This window comes from Hemiscyllium ocellatum, chromosome 36, assembly GCF_020745735.1.
Source record: "Hemiscyllium ocellatum isolate sHemOce1 chromosome 36, sHemOce1.pat.X.cur, whole genome shotgun sequence".
NCBI lineage: Eukaryota > Metazoa > Chordata > Chondrichthyes > Orectolobiformes > Hemiscylliidae > Hemiscyllium > Hemiscyllium ocellatum.
The window spans coordinates 44,845,640-44,859,405 of NC_083436.1; the positions used below are offsets into that span (position 1 = coordinate 44,845,640).

At 45.3% G+C, this 13,766-nt stretch overlaps 1 protein-coding gene across 1 annotated transcript in view; it reads left to right on the forward strand.

Moving 5' to 3' along the window:
- LOC132833302 (broad substrate specificity ATP-binding cassette transporter ABCG2-like) overlaps positions 1–13,766 on the forward strand; it is a 49,721-nt gene that overhangs the window by 6,916 nt on the left and 29,039 nt on the right. The window contains exons 5-8 of the mRNA XM_060851468.1: positions 1,445–1,602; positions 7,539–7,690; positions 10,226–10,309; positions 13,195–13,445. Coding sequence (XP_060707451.1) covers positions 1,445–1,602; positions 7,539–7,690; positions 10,226–10,309; positions 13,195–13,445 — 645 coding nt within the window. The remainder of the gene's footprint in view (positions 1–1,444; positions 1,603–7,538; positions 7,691–10,225; positions 10,310–13,194; positions 13,446–13,766) is intronic.

The following is a 13,766-nucleotide window of genomic DNA, read 5'->3' on the forward strand; positions in this document are numbered from 1 at the left end:
AGAACATTTGCAAGTTAGTGAAACGCACAGTCTGTGTTCAATGGAATTTAATGCAGAGAAATGGTGAATGATTTACTTTGGGAGGAAGCAAACAGACGGACAATGCTGAATAAAATTAAAGAGATGAAACTATGAAATAAAAGGTCGAATTCTGGAAGGATAAGGGGGGGGGTCTCACTGAAAACTGTCAAATTCTAACAGGACTAGACAGGGTCAACACAGGAAGGGTGTTCCCAGTGAGCAGGGAATCCAGGTGCAGGGGGTCCCGGCCTAAGGATGGAGATGGGGAGAAATGTCTTCACCGAGAGAGTGGGGAAGCTGTGGCATTCTCTGCCACAGGAAGCAGTTGAGGTGAAAACATTGAATGTTTTCAGGAAGGAGTTCAATGTAGTTCTCAGGGCTAAAAAGGACCAAAGGATATGGGAGTGGGAGCAGGATAGTGAGTTGGATGGTCAGCCATGATCATATTGAATAGTGGAGCAGGCTGGAAGGGCCGAATGGTCTACTCCTGTTTTCTGTGTTCCAGCAAGTGCAGGAGCAGGAGGATGACGGGGCGAATGCATCAAACAATGAAGGTAGCTTTGAAGTGGCCAATAAAGCAAATGCAGCATGAGATGAGATTAGATTAGATTAGATTCCCTCCAGTGTGGAAACAGGCCCTTTGGCCCAACAAGTCCACACCGACCCTCTGAAGAGTAACCCACCCAGACCCATTTCCCTCTGACTAATGCACCTAACACTCTGGGCAATTTAGCATGACCAATTCACCTGATTAGATGAGAAGCATTTTGGAATGACCTCAACTGGAGGATTACATCCAATCATGGGCACCATACTTTCAGAAGGATGTAAATTTACATTTAAATTTAGATGTAAATTTACATTTTACATGAAGTTTCCATTAAGGCTTTAGAGAGGATAATCAAATGCATTCACAGGAATGGTTCCAGGGATAAGCAACTTCGGTGACATGGATCAATTGGAAAGGCTGGGACTGTTTACCTTGAAGAGGAGAGGGTTTGGGGGAGATTTGATTGAGGATTGGGAAGCAGAGCACACAGATTTAAAGGGTTGTCTAGATTTGAGTAAACCTGGTGATACTAGTCAGGATACACATTCCAGAACCTTCTGTTTTGCTGAGGTCTGGGAGGGTTACTAGATTGATTGACCTTTCCTGAGAACGAGTAACTGAGTATGAGCTGCTCTCTGACCCTTCTCTACACCGCCCCCCCACAGTCTCCACTCATGGGTATCTTCCTGTCACACTTCACCCAGCTGATACTATCACGATGGGCTGAACTGGCTCCTGCAGTTCCATTTTGCCTTAACCTTGTATAATGTATATTGAGAATCAGGTTTTTAACAATTATTTATTCTCACATGGGATGCAGGTATTGCTCATTAGGCCAGTACTTATTCCAAAACATTTTGATATTTTTGCCAGATTGGAACATTGTTGACTCGTGGTGTCTCTGATGGAGAGAAAAGGAAAGCCAGTATTGCGATGGAGCTGCTAAAGGATCCTGGAGTTCTGTTCCTGGATGAACCGACAAGTGGTTTGGATACTAGCAACGCAAATGCTGTTCTGCAGTTACTGAGAAGGTATGAGTGTCAAATGAAAGCTGTCCTTCTCTCGGAATTCTTCCCCAGAGTGTTCAGTCTTGTCTCCAGCTTCCTGAGCTGCTGTCTGATCAAAAACAAAAGGCCACTGGGACCTGCAGCTGTTGATGTGATATTAATGATTGGCCTTATAATAATATTAATGATCTGGATCACAGTTGGCAGGGAACAATTTCACAGTTTTCTGGTGACTCTAAACTTGGAAGCTTTGTAAACTGACTGGAGGATGGTGTGGAACCCCACATGTTGGTGGAGTGGGCAGAGAGGTGACGGGTGACAGTCAATGCAGAGACATGTGAGGCAATGCACTTTGGTTGGAAGAACATTGAAGATAACATAAAGGAAAGGGTGCAATCGTTGTAAAAGTGGTGAGGGAGCAGAGGGAGCAGAGGAAGCTGGGTGTATATGTGCACTGATCACTGATGGTGGCAGGGAGCAATTAATAAAGTACACAGTGTCTTTGACTTTATTAATAAAGGCACAGAGTAGAGGAGCAAGGCGGTGATGTTGAACTTGTACAATCACTTGTTAGACCGAGCAGGAGTGTCATGCCCAGGTGTGGCCGCCACATTATAGGAAAGGCAGGAATACCCTGGAGAGAGAGCGGACGTGATTTACTAGAACGTTCCAGGAATGAGAAGCTTCGGTGATGAGGAGAGATTGAAGTGGTTGGAGCTGTTGACCCTGGAGAGAAGGAGGCCAAGAGGAGATGTTCAAAATCATGAGCAGGCTGGACAGAGTAAACAGGAAGCAGCTGTTCCTGCTCGTAAAAGGAAACAGGAACGAGAGGGTGTAGATTTAAAGTGAAGCAAGGGTGAAGTGAGAGGAAACATTATCACCAGCGTGTGATTAGGGTCTTCAATGTACTGTCTGCAAATATGGTGGAGGCAGGTTCCACTGTGGTCTTCAATCTGACATTGAATGGGTATTTGGAGAGTGATGCAGTGCAGGGAAATGGGGAAAAAGCTGGAGAGTGGTACTCCATCATAAAAAGATAGAAAACAGGAGCAGGAGTAGGCCATTTGGCCCTTCGAGCCTGCTGCACCATTCAGTATAGTCATGGCTGATCGTCCATCTCAGTCCCCTGTTCCTGCTTTCTCTCCCACACCCTTTGATCCTTTTAGCCCAGGTGCTACATCCACCACCTCCTTGAAAACATTCAATGTTTTTGACACCAGCCGCTGTCTGCGGCAGAGAATTCCACAGGCTCACCATTCTCTGGGTGAAGACATCTCTCCCCATCTCAGTCCTAAATGACCCACCCCATATCCTTCTCCTGTAAGTTACTGTAAGCCTGGTCTTAGTCTCCCTGACCATCAGGAACATCCCTCCTGCATTGTCTCTGTCTGGTCCTGTTACAGGGGAGCTCTGTGAGATCCCCCTCGTTCCTCTGAACTCTGGGGAATATAATCCTAACCAGTCCAATCTCTCTTTATACATCAGTCCTACCAGCCCAGAATCTGGTAAATCTTGTCTTGATAGCGAGAACATCCTTTCACAGATAAGGAGACCAAAATGGTGCACGGTATTCCAGCTGTCATCTCACCAAGGCGCCTGTATAATTGCAGCAACACATCCCTGTTCCTCAATGTACCAATGACCTCCTTCCCCACCTGCTACACCTACTTACACTCAGCACCTTGTGTACAATGACACCCAGATCCCATTGCACTTCCCCTTTCCCAGTCTATCACCGTCTAGAAAATAAGCTGCCTTTTTATTTTTGCTACTAAATTGGATAACCACACATTTATCCACATTATTCTGCATCTGCAATGTAGTTGCCCACTCCCTTGTCTTATCCAAATCACAGTGGATCCTCTCTGCATCCTTCTCCCAGCTCATCCAGTTTTGTGTCATCTGAAAACTTGAAGGTATTAAATTTAGTTCCCTCATCCAAAACATTGATATATTTAGGGAATAGCTGGGCTCTGATCTCTGAAGTACCCCACTCGTCACTGAATCATTTGGGAAAATATAAGGTTTATTTCTACTCCCTGTTTCCTGCCACAGTTTCCTATCTTTTCCAATACATCACCCTTGACCCCATGTGCTATCATTTTACACACTGATCTCTTATGTGGGACTTTGTCAAAAACCTTTGAAATTCCAAATAAACCACATCCAGTGGCTCCCCTTCAACAATTCTGCTAGCTACCTTCTCAAAAACTTCTCAGAGCTTTGTCAAGCATGATTTCCCTTTTGTAAATACAATCCTGTCACTGTTTTCCAGGCACTCTGCTATTAAATCATTTATAATGGACTCTGGAACTCCCCCAGTACCAACAACATGCAGAATGATATACTGTTTCTGGTTGGTTCTCTGTCTCCCTTCATAAATAGAGATGCCACATTAGCTCCCCTCCAATCTGTAGGAACTGCTTGACAGCTTATAGAATCTTTGAAGATGATCACCAATGCATCTACTATTTCTAGAGCCTCTGCTTTAAGTGCTCTGGGATGTAGATTATCAGACCCTGGGGATTTATCAGTCTTCAATCCTTTCAAATTCCCCCAATACTATTTCCTGACTAACACTAATTTCCTTCAGTACCTCCCGTTCTCTAAATCCTGTGTTACCTGACATTTCTGGTAAGTTAGTTGTGTCTTCCTTTGTGAACACAGAACTAAAGGATGTATTGAGTTGGTCAGCCACTTTTTTTCTCTGTAGTAAAGAGTTCCACAGTTTCACTGCACTCTGAGAGAAGGAATTCCTCCTCATTGTGTTTCAATAAGGTCACCTTGCATTGTTCTAAACTCCAATAAATACAGGCCCGACCTACCCAATCTCTCCTCATTAGACAGTCCCTCCATCCCCAGAATCAGCTGAGTGAACCTTCCCGGGACTCTCTCCAATCCCAGTCTACATTCCCTTCGACACAGGGCCCAACACTGTTCACCGTATTCCAACTGTGCTCTGACTAGTGCCTTGTATTGTCTCAGCCAGGGCTCCTCACTGATTTTACACTCCATTCCCTTTACATTAATAGGGATGGAGGGTTGGGGGTTGTTTTGCAGTTTAGGGTGAGATGGAGGGTCGGGGGTTGTTTTGCAGTTTAGGGTGAGATGGAGGGTTGGGGGTTGTTTTGCAGTTTAGGGTGAGATGGAGGGTCGGGGGTTGTTTTGCAGTTTAGGGTGAGATGGAGGGTTGGGGGTTGTTTTGCAGTTTAGGGTGAGATGGTGGGTTGGGGGTTGTTTTGCAGTTTAGGGTGAGATGGAGGGTGGGGGTTGTTTTGCAGTTTAGGGTGAGATGGAGAGTGGGGGGTTGTTTTGTAGTTTAGGGTGAGATGGAGGGTGGGGGGTTGTTTTGCAGTTTAGGGTGAGATGGAGGGTGGGGGGTTGTTTTGCAGTTTAGGGTGAGATGGAGGGTTGGGGGTTGTTTTGCAGTTTAGGGTTGGGGGTTGTTTTGCAGTTTAGGGTGAGATGGAGGGTTGGGGGTTGTTTTGCAGTTTAGGGTGAGATGGAGGGTTGGGGGTTGTTTTGCAGTTTAGGGTGAGATGGAGGGTGGGGGTTGTTTTGCAGTTTAGGGTGAGATGCATCAATGATTGCCACTCAGGAAGGATTGAAGAGGAGTGATCATCAAAATGAGATGGTCACTAATCACCCCCATTGGAGCTGGGGGAGAAATTGTGTTAGCCCGAGAGGAGTGAGAATGGGGACCCTGAGATCTCAGGGAATGGTTGAGGCAAAGACCATAGATAGGCAGAAGGAGAAAGTAGAATAAGAGGTGAAGGAATAAGGAAAGCAATGATATGTGGTGCATAAAAGGAAGGAAGAAGTCATCTTCACAGTTGGTCAAATGACCTGTTTATTTGCTGTGAATCCAACATCCCGTTAAGCGATCTACTATATACATGTTGACTCATATAGGTGTATACATATATACACACATATATAAACATACAGCCATGTTCCTATCTGTGTGTAGAAACAAGAAGCTCCCATTAGACCACAATAAAACTCAATGCGATATATTTAATGCAAATATTTAAATGACAGGTAATTCAATGGATGCATTTAAATCTACTGTTTGAAAATGTGCAATTTAAAGGAAAAAATTAACTTTTACATTAAACATTAGAAATGTAATTGCCAAAAATATAGGTTTTTTTTGTTTGTCAAACCCATGGAGTGATTTAACACAATTGATTGGCCAGTTACAGTGAGAGATACCCTTGGTAGAAAACAGAATAAATATCAATTAAAGGATTTCGAATGAAACAAAGTTGAGAGAAATGCAGCAAAAGCATGAGCTAGAAATGTTGCCACACAGTGAGAGTATCAGAAGAATATTTCTGTCCATGTGCTGGTGCGTCTCTCATATTGCACACTGTCAGCAAGTGGCTCATTATAACTATAGACAGCCATGCAACTGGGCAAGATGCCAGTCATTTAACTGAGCCACCTACTGGCCAGAGGCTGTAGTTCAGGTCATCAGGAACATTCACCCCACACAAGGCAATGCCCAGTCTTCCCTCTAACTTTCATTCCAACTGCACAGACTCCAAGCTCCATGCGCAGCAGAAATTTCCCAAGCCGAAGTCAATTCCGTGATCAGTGTACAAAGAATCTTGCAATGGCTGCACGCGCATGCAGCTTCGCGAAAACATCGGTAATGATCAGCTCCAATAAGAGACGATCTGACGACCGTCCTTTTGACATTCAATGATGCTACCATCACCGAATCCCCCACTAACCACATACAGTGCCTACTAGATCAGGTCAGAGGCTGGGGATTTTGTGGAGATTAACTCACCTCCTGACTCCCCAAAGCCTGTTCAACATCTACAAGGTACATGTCAGGAGTGCGATGGAATGCTCCCCACTTGCCCTAGACGGGGGCAGCTCCAACAACACTCAAGAAACTCAACACCAACCAGGACAAAGCAGGCACTTGATTGGCACCACATCCACAAACATCCACTTCCTCCATCACTGACGCTCAGTAACAGCTGTGTGTACCATCTACAAGATGCACTGCTGAAATTCACCAAAGATCCTTAGGTAGCACCTTCCAAACCCATAATCACTTTCCTTTAGAAGGACATGGGCAGCAGATACATGGGATCACCACCCCCTGCAAGTTCCCCTTGAGCCACTCACCAACCTGGCTTGGAAACATATCACCTTCAGTGCCACTGGGTCAGAATCCTGGAATTCCCTCCCTAAGGGACATTGTGGGTCAACCCACAGCACATGGACTGCAGCGGGTCAAGAAGGCAGCTCACCCCCACCTTCTCAAGGGGGCACCTAGGGACGGGGCAAATAAATGCTGGGCTCAGCTAGCAACACCCACATCCCACAAATGATTTTTTAAAAATCCATCCTACCAAACCCCCTTTACTTTAAAAGATCTCTGTTTGCTCTCCCTTGGAATGGGAGTGAGGTTTGGTGGATGGTGTTATGCAGGATTTTACACATCTGTTGTTGGATAGAGATAGGAGGTGATTCAGCCCATCACACTTGTGGCAGCTCTTTGGAAGAACTGCTTTGATATAGATATACTGTGCCTGTTGGAGATACACGGTCCTTTTATGAGATGTGGGCATCCCTGGTCAGGCCAGCATTCTTTACCTGTCCCTAACTGCCCTTGATCTCAGGGACGTGCTGAATCACTTCAATTCGGAGTCACCTACATTAAGGGTAAGGGTAGCAGATGTCCTTCCCTGAAGGACATTAATAAACTTGTTGAACTTTCGCAGTAGTTGTCACGGCCACCAATGTTGAGATTATCTTTATATCCCAGGTTTATTAATTGAATTTAAAAACCACCATCTCCTGTTGTGGGATTTGGTCTCCTGGTCTGCAGCAGTGAGTCACCATCAGTGAAAGTTGCCTTTCTGTCGACTCCGTGAGAAGGCTTCAGGGATTTTCTTTTGCCACAAATATTCACAAATGTCCAAATACATTCCCCACAGGTTAGCACGGCAAGGGAAAACTATTATCTTCTCAGTCCACCAGCCTCGCTATTCAATGTTTAAACAATTCGACTCTCTGACACTGCTGACCAATGGCAAAGTCATGTACCATGGGCCTGCTCGGAACTCCATTGATCACTTTAAAGCAATGGGTAAGGATTTCGAATGAATCAGAAATGTGTTGGGGTTTTTTCTTTGAGTTTATTAAGTCATTTTTGCCAATTTCTCGCTTTCAAATTCCAAAGAGAATGCCAATTAAAGGTTAACTGACTGACTCAGTAGCTGATCTTGAGAGAAAGGATTTTGTTGAGAATTCAAGAATTATCCAGTTTGAGAAAGGGCTTGCATTTTTAGAGATTCTTCATTACACAAGGGGACAGCCCAAGACCTTTTGAAATCATTGGCATGCTTCCCGAATATAGTCACGGGAAATGTGCCAAACAATCTTTACCCAAGGTCCCACAGACAGCTGTGTGATAACGACTGGATTTCCTATTTTGGTGATATTGGTGTTGGGAGAAATATTGACCAAGACACCAGGGAGAACTCACCTATTCTTTTTCAAAATGATGATCTGACAACCATGAGAAATCAGTGCAGAATGTGGCCATTCAGCCCATTGAGTCTGCTCCACTGATTGGTCATAACATATATGTTTCTCAACCCCATTCTCCTGCTTTCTCCTAATAAAGCTAAGGGATACAGAATTAATCCTGGATGTACAATGATGGGAGTGATATACCGTGGTCAGGTTTTGTTATAACCACAAGAATGGCATTTTCAATTTCTTGAGATACATTGAGAAAGTGTACGTCAATGTTCCCCTACTGAACCCCTCCATTCAACTGTTCACTCTTTTGTTTATCAATGTTTTAGTCCCAATGAGACCACCACATTTACAGGGTGGGTAGAGTCCAATCTCATCTTCATAAAGATAGACCAAGGTTTGAGATTCCAGGTACTTACTGAGAGAAATTAATAAATCTCATTCTGCGGGTCTGAACAAATAAAATTTTATTGTAGAGTTAGAAAAGTAAAATGGTCTTCATATGCAATTTATACTCAAACATTGTTAATTAACCTGAGTTAAATATAGTGTAGCAGACAAACTGGTGTCAAACACCCATCACTGCACAAGGAATAACAAGATTCAGTTAAAAAACATCTATCCCATGGATTTCTCAAAAGCCTCCCCTCCCACCCCCTCCCCAGTTAAGACGACATAGTGGGTCACCAATCTCATTCAAATGTTATCTCTGTACCAGAGACTGAGAAACTCTCAAAAGCCTATTGATTACAGTTTGATTTAATGACTGCTCTTCCCATGAGATTGAATGCCATTGGATTTCCAAGAGTGCAATGCAGCATCTATTATATGGCATCATGGGTACAGTTCTGGGTCTTTCACAGGCAGCTAGCCTCACTATGCTGGCACTACTACAGCGTTTTTACGAAGCTGCTCCAAGCAGATACTGCCTGTGGGCTTCCTTCACCCCCACTCCCAGCTGCACTGAACAATTAAAAGGCTTCCAAATGTTAACCCCAAACCCCAGTTACACTCATTGTCTGCCAAGATTTGATGAGCCACATTCTCAGAGTCAAATACAACACTTCAACTTAGACTGTCTGTCTCGATCCAATGCAGAGTCAGAGATTTTCCAGCAGCTTCCTGGCTTCTCCTGATTTCTGACAGCATGGTGCCTGCTAACCACAGCATCTCTCCCACCAGGGTCTCCCTTTCTGCCCCTCTCTATCTGATTCTGCTAGCCAGGCTGCCCTCCCAGTTGGTCCCTTGTCCCTTTGTCTCCTATTGTTTCTACCGCTCTCCACCACACAGGAGCACCGTCATCTTAATGGCTGAGTCCTTTAGCTGTTTGAAAAGAGATGGAATTGGAGTTTGTGACCCATCCCGCGCATGCTCTCCTGAACTCTGGGGTCTAATGGGAAACAGAGAGCTCGCCAGGGGCTAGAGTAATAACATCCAATTTCCTCCTCAACTGGCTGCTGGATAAATGAAAATAAATTCATTTTTAAAATATTAAGGTACCTTATTCATGATCATAGAATCATAGAATCATTCAGTACAGAAAAAGCCCATCAGACAGTTGAGTCTATACAATCAAAAAGGTACAATTATGAACATGATGGAGAGAAGTTTTCTCAGGAACAAACAGTACCCACTTGTGTGGCACAGATTTGCCTGAAATCCATTATATACTGTCACCTCCACAAATTTTATCTGAACATCTGCCAGCGCATTGTTCCCTTATCTATTCTCTCTCTCTCCTGGAATTATTTGTTCAGTATTTTTCTGAAGATCCTAATGAAATAACTCCACAGAGGCTGGTATCCTGTCACCAAGTCCCCTTTTATTTACATGGGGGAGAGTCCTTCACATTGATCCAGCTCCCTCAGACCAGCTCTCGGAGTGAGCAGAATCTGTGACTCGCCTGTTTATTTATTTTTTTAAACTTTTTTTTCTCCTGGATTCCCCTGTTTGTATCTGTCAGCCAGGGCTCTCTGATTGGACCAGATTAACAGCCCCAATCAGGGAACTCAGATTCTGTGAGGTCCATCTGATTGACGGTGTCACAATCACTAAAACTTTAATAAGGATCAATAACAAATTTGATGATACATTGTTGCCAGTTATGGAGTTTAATATATTATTTCTTTTGTGATCGCAGGATACAAGTTTCATGTGCATAGTAACCCTGTTGATGTTGTGCTTGATATCTTGTGCAAAGCTGCAGCAAATCAAATGGAGAATGGTATGTTCTAGCAATGAGCAGCGTTCCATCATTTATTTAATAATTCCCGATATTGCTGTGACTGCCACGTAAAAATAATACCCCTGTATCGCGCACTTTTGGCTTTTCGATCCATCATTTATTACATCCAGGTAAACAGAAAAGAGGGCAGTTTAAACGGTTTAAACTTTGTTCAAATCAATTCAGAAATCTGTGTGTCCACCCAACCAGGACTCTCATTTTAAATTCTATTATTGTTTCAAATCCCCCTCTGCCCTTCATATCCCTAACACCTCCTCCAGCCTCTACACCCCTCCATATCTCTGTAACCCCATCCAGCCCCTACACCCCCTCCCTATCCCTGACACCCCGTAGTTTACAAAATACCATGCAAGGACTGCACAAAACACTATATAGGACAAACAGGAAGACAGCTAACAATCCGCATCCATGAACATCAGCTAGCCACAAAACGACACGACCAGCTATCCCTAGTAGCCATACACTCAGACAACCAGGAACATGAATTTGACTGGGAAAACACTACCATCATAGGACAAGCCAGACAGAGAACAGCCTGGGAATTCCTAGAGGCATGGCATTCATCCACAAACTCCATTAACAGACACATGGACCTGGACCCCATATACAAACCACTACAGCTGAAACTGACACCCGGAAGCGGCAAGAACATCCATCAACAGACACATCGACCTGGACCCCACATACAAACTACTACAGCTGAAACTGACACCCGGAAGCGGCAAGAACAAACCACTATAAATACCGGAAGAAACATCAAAGCAGCGCTTCACAGGAGGCTCCAATAGCACTGATGATGTTCCCTAGCCAGGGAACGAAACGTTTGCAGCAAAAACTTCCAGCTCAGCGAACAGAACCACAACAACGGACACCCGAGCTACAAATCTTCAACCAGACTTTAAACCCCTACACCCCCTCCCTATCCCTGACACCCCCTCCAGCCCCTACAACCCCTCCCCATCTCTGTCACTTCCTCCAGCCCCTACACCCCCTCCCTATCTCTATCACCTCCTCAAGCCCACTACACCCCTCCCTATTTCTGTAACCTCCTCTAGCCCCTACACCCCTCCCTAACTCTATCACCTCCTCCAGTCCCCTACACCCCTCCCTATCTCTGTCACCTCCTCCAGTCCCTTTACCCCTCCCTATCTCTGTCACCTCCTCCAGCCCCTACACCCCCTCCCTGTCTCTGTCACCTCCTCCAGCCCCTACAGCCCTCCCTATCTCTGTCACCTCCTCCAGCCCCTACATCCCCTCCCTATCTCCGTCAGATCCTCCAGCCCCCTACACCCCTCCCTATCTCTATAACCCCCTCCAGCCCACTACACCCCTCCCTATTTTTGTAACCTCCTCCAGCCCCCTACACCCCATCCCTATAGCGAGTTTTGAGAAGGTTTGTAACTCAGGTTGAAGTTCTGGATGTAGGTTTGCTCACTGAGCTGGAAGGTTCATTTTCAGACATTTCACCACCCTACTAGGTAACATCATCAGTGAGCCTCCGGATGAAGCACAGCTGATGATTCCTGCTTTCTATTTATATGTTTGGGTTTCTTTGGGTTGGCAATGTCATTTCCTGTGGTGAAGTCACGTCCTGTTCCTTTTCTCAGGGGGTGGATGGAGTCTAACTCAATGTGTCTGTTGATAGAGTTCCAGTTGGAATGCCATGCTTCTAGGAATTCTCGTGCGTGTCTTTGTTTGGCTTGTCTGAGGATGGATGTGTTGTCCCAGGTGAAGTGGTGTCCTTCCTCATCCATATGTGAGGATACTAGTGAGAGAGGGTCATGTCTTTTTGTGGCTAGTTGGTGTTCATGTATCCTGGTGGCTAGTTTTCTGCCTGTTTGTCCAATGTAGTGTTGGTTACAGTTGTTGCACGGTATTTTGTAAATGACTTTAGTTTTGCTTGTTGTCTGTATAGGGTCTTTCAAGTTCAATAGCTGCTGTTTTAGTGTGTTGGTGGGTTTGTTGGCTACCATGATGCCAAGGGATCTGAGTAGTGAACCTCCCTATCTCTGGAACCCCCTCCAGTCCCTACGCCTCTCCCAATCTCTGTAACCCCCTCCAGCCTCTACATCCCTCCCTATCTCTGTAACCCCCTCCAGCCTCTACACCTCTCCCTATCTCTGTAACCCCCTCCAGCCTCTACACCTCTCCCTATCTCTGTCACTTCTGGTTGGCTGCCTCAGGGAAATGTTTGGAACAAATGGAGAAAGCTCTAGTTTGACTGGGTACCAGAAACAGATGGGTCCCAGTTGCTTGTAACAAGGCTCCTGGTTGAATGGTGCAGTCCAGAGGGAGGCTATTTCACCCTTTGATTCTCTGTAGGAGCTCGCGGCCTTGTCGCACTCATTGCTCCCATTTCGCTCAGCCATCCTCTTTGAAGGGAGGATGGAATTGAGTTGGACACTGTTCTCAGGAGGTTTCCTGGATTTCAGCTGAACTGAGTGGGGTGTCTGATGAAGAGAGTTTGAACAGACTGGCCTTCTACCCACTGGGGTTTAGAACAGTCAGGGACAACCGGCTTGAAGTGTGTAAGAGTCGACTCTGACAATTCCTCTTGTGGGTGAGTCCAGAGCGGGGGGGGGCGTGGTTTAAAAGTTAGGGAACTCCGTTTTAAGATACAGATGAGGCGAATGATTTTCTCTCAGAGTTTTAGGGAAGTTTGGATTCTCTGCCTCAGAGGGTGGTGGGGGCAGAGTCTTTGAATAATTTTGTTGCTAGCAGCAGAGAAATTTCCATGCCAGGGAATGGAGGGTTAGCAGTAGATAAATGGGACAGTGGGACACCAGACATACTGATTGGTTGAGGTTCTGCAATGGTAAGTGTATCAGTAATGCACTGAAGTGTTTTCTGACATTTCGCTGTAGGTTTTGGACCCACTGACCAGCCGGGAGACTCCACGATCTGTGAGACATTGCTGCGTTGGTATCATGCATCGACACATTTCAATCAGCTGATGACACTATTAGTGAAACTCTCTGATTATAGCCGGCTGCGCCAGATCTTACATTCCCCAAATCACATCACCCAGACAACATCGTTCTCCCACCAACTGAAATGGCTGGGCAGGCGGATTTTCAGAAAGTACCTGGGGGATCCACGTGTGCCAATTTTAACGGTAAGGTTCAGAGAGGAGTCATTGAGTTTCATTTGTAATCTTTGGGGTTTGCATTAGCTGCTGTAAGAATAAGGTTTATTAAATCTGTAGGTGGGTCTGTGAGGGAAGGTGTGATGCTCTCAGGAGTACCCTGCTGAGGGAGGGAGCCATGTTGTTTTTATCACCATGTACAGAGTGACAACAAACAGGAATCTCAGCAAAAGGGCCCACACTGGAATCTGATACAACAGACAGATTCACCGCCAAAACCCTACCCACCTCCAAAACTACCCACCGCCAAAACCCTACCCACCTCCAAAACTACCCACCGCCAAAACCTTA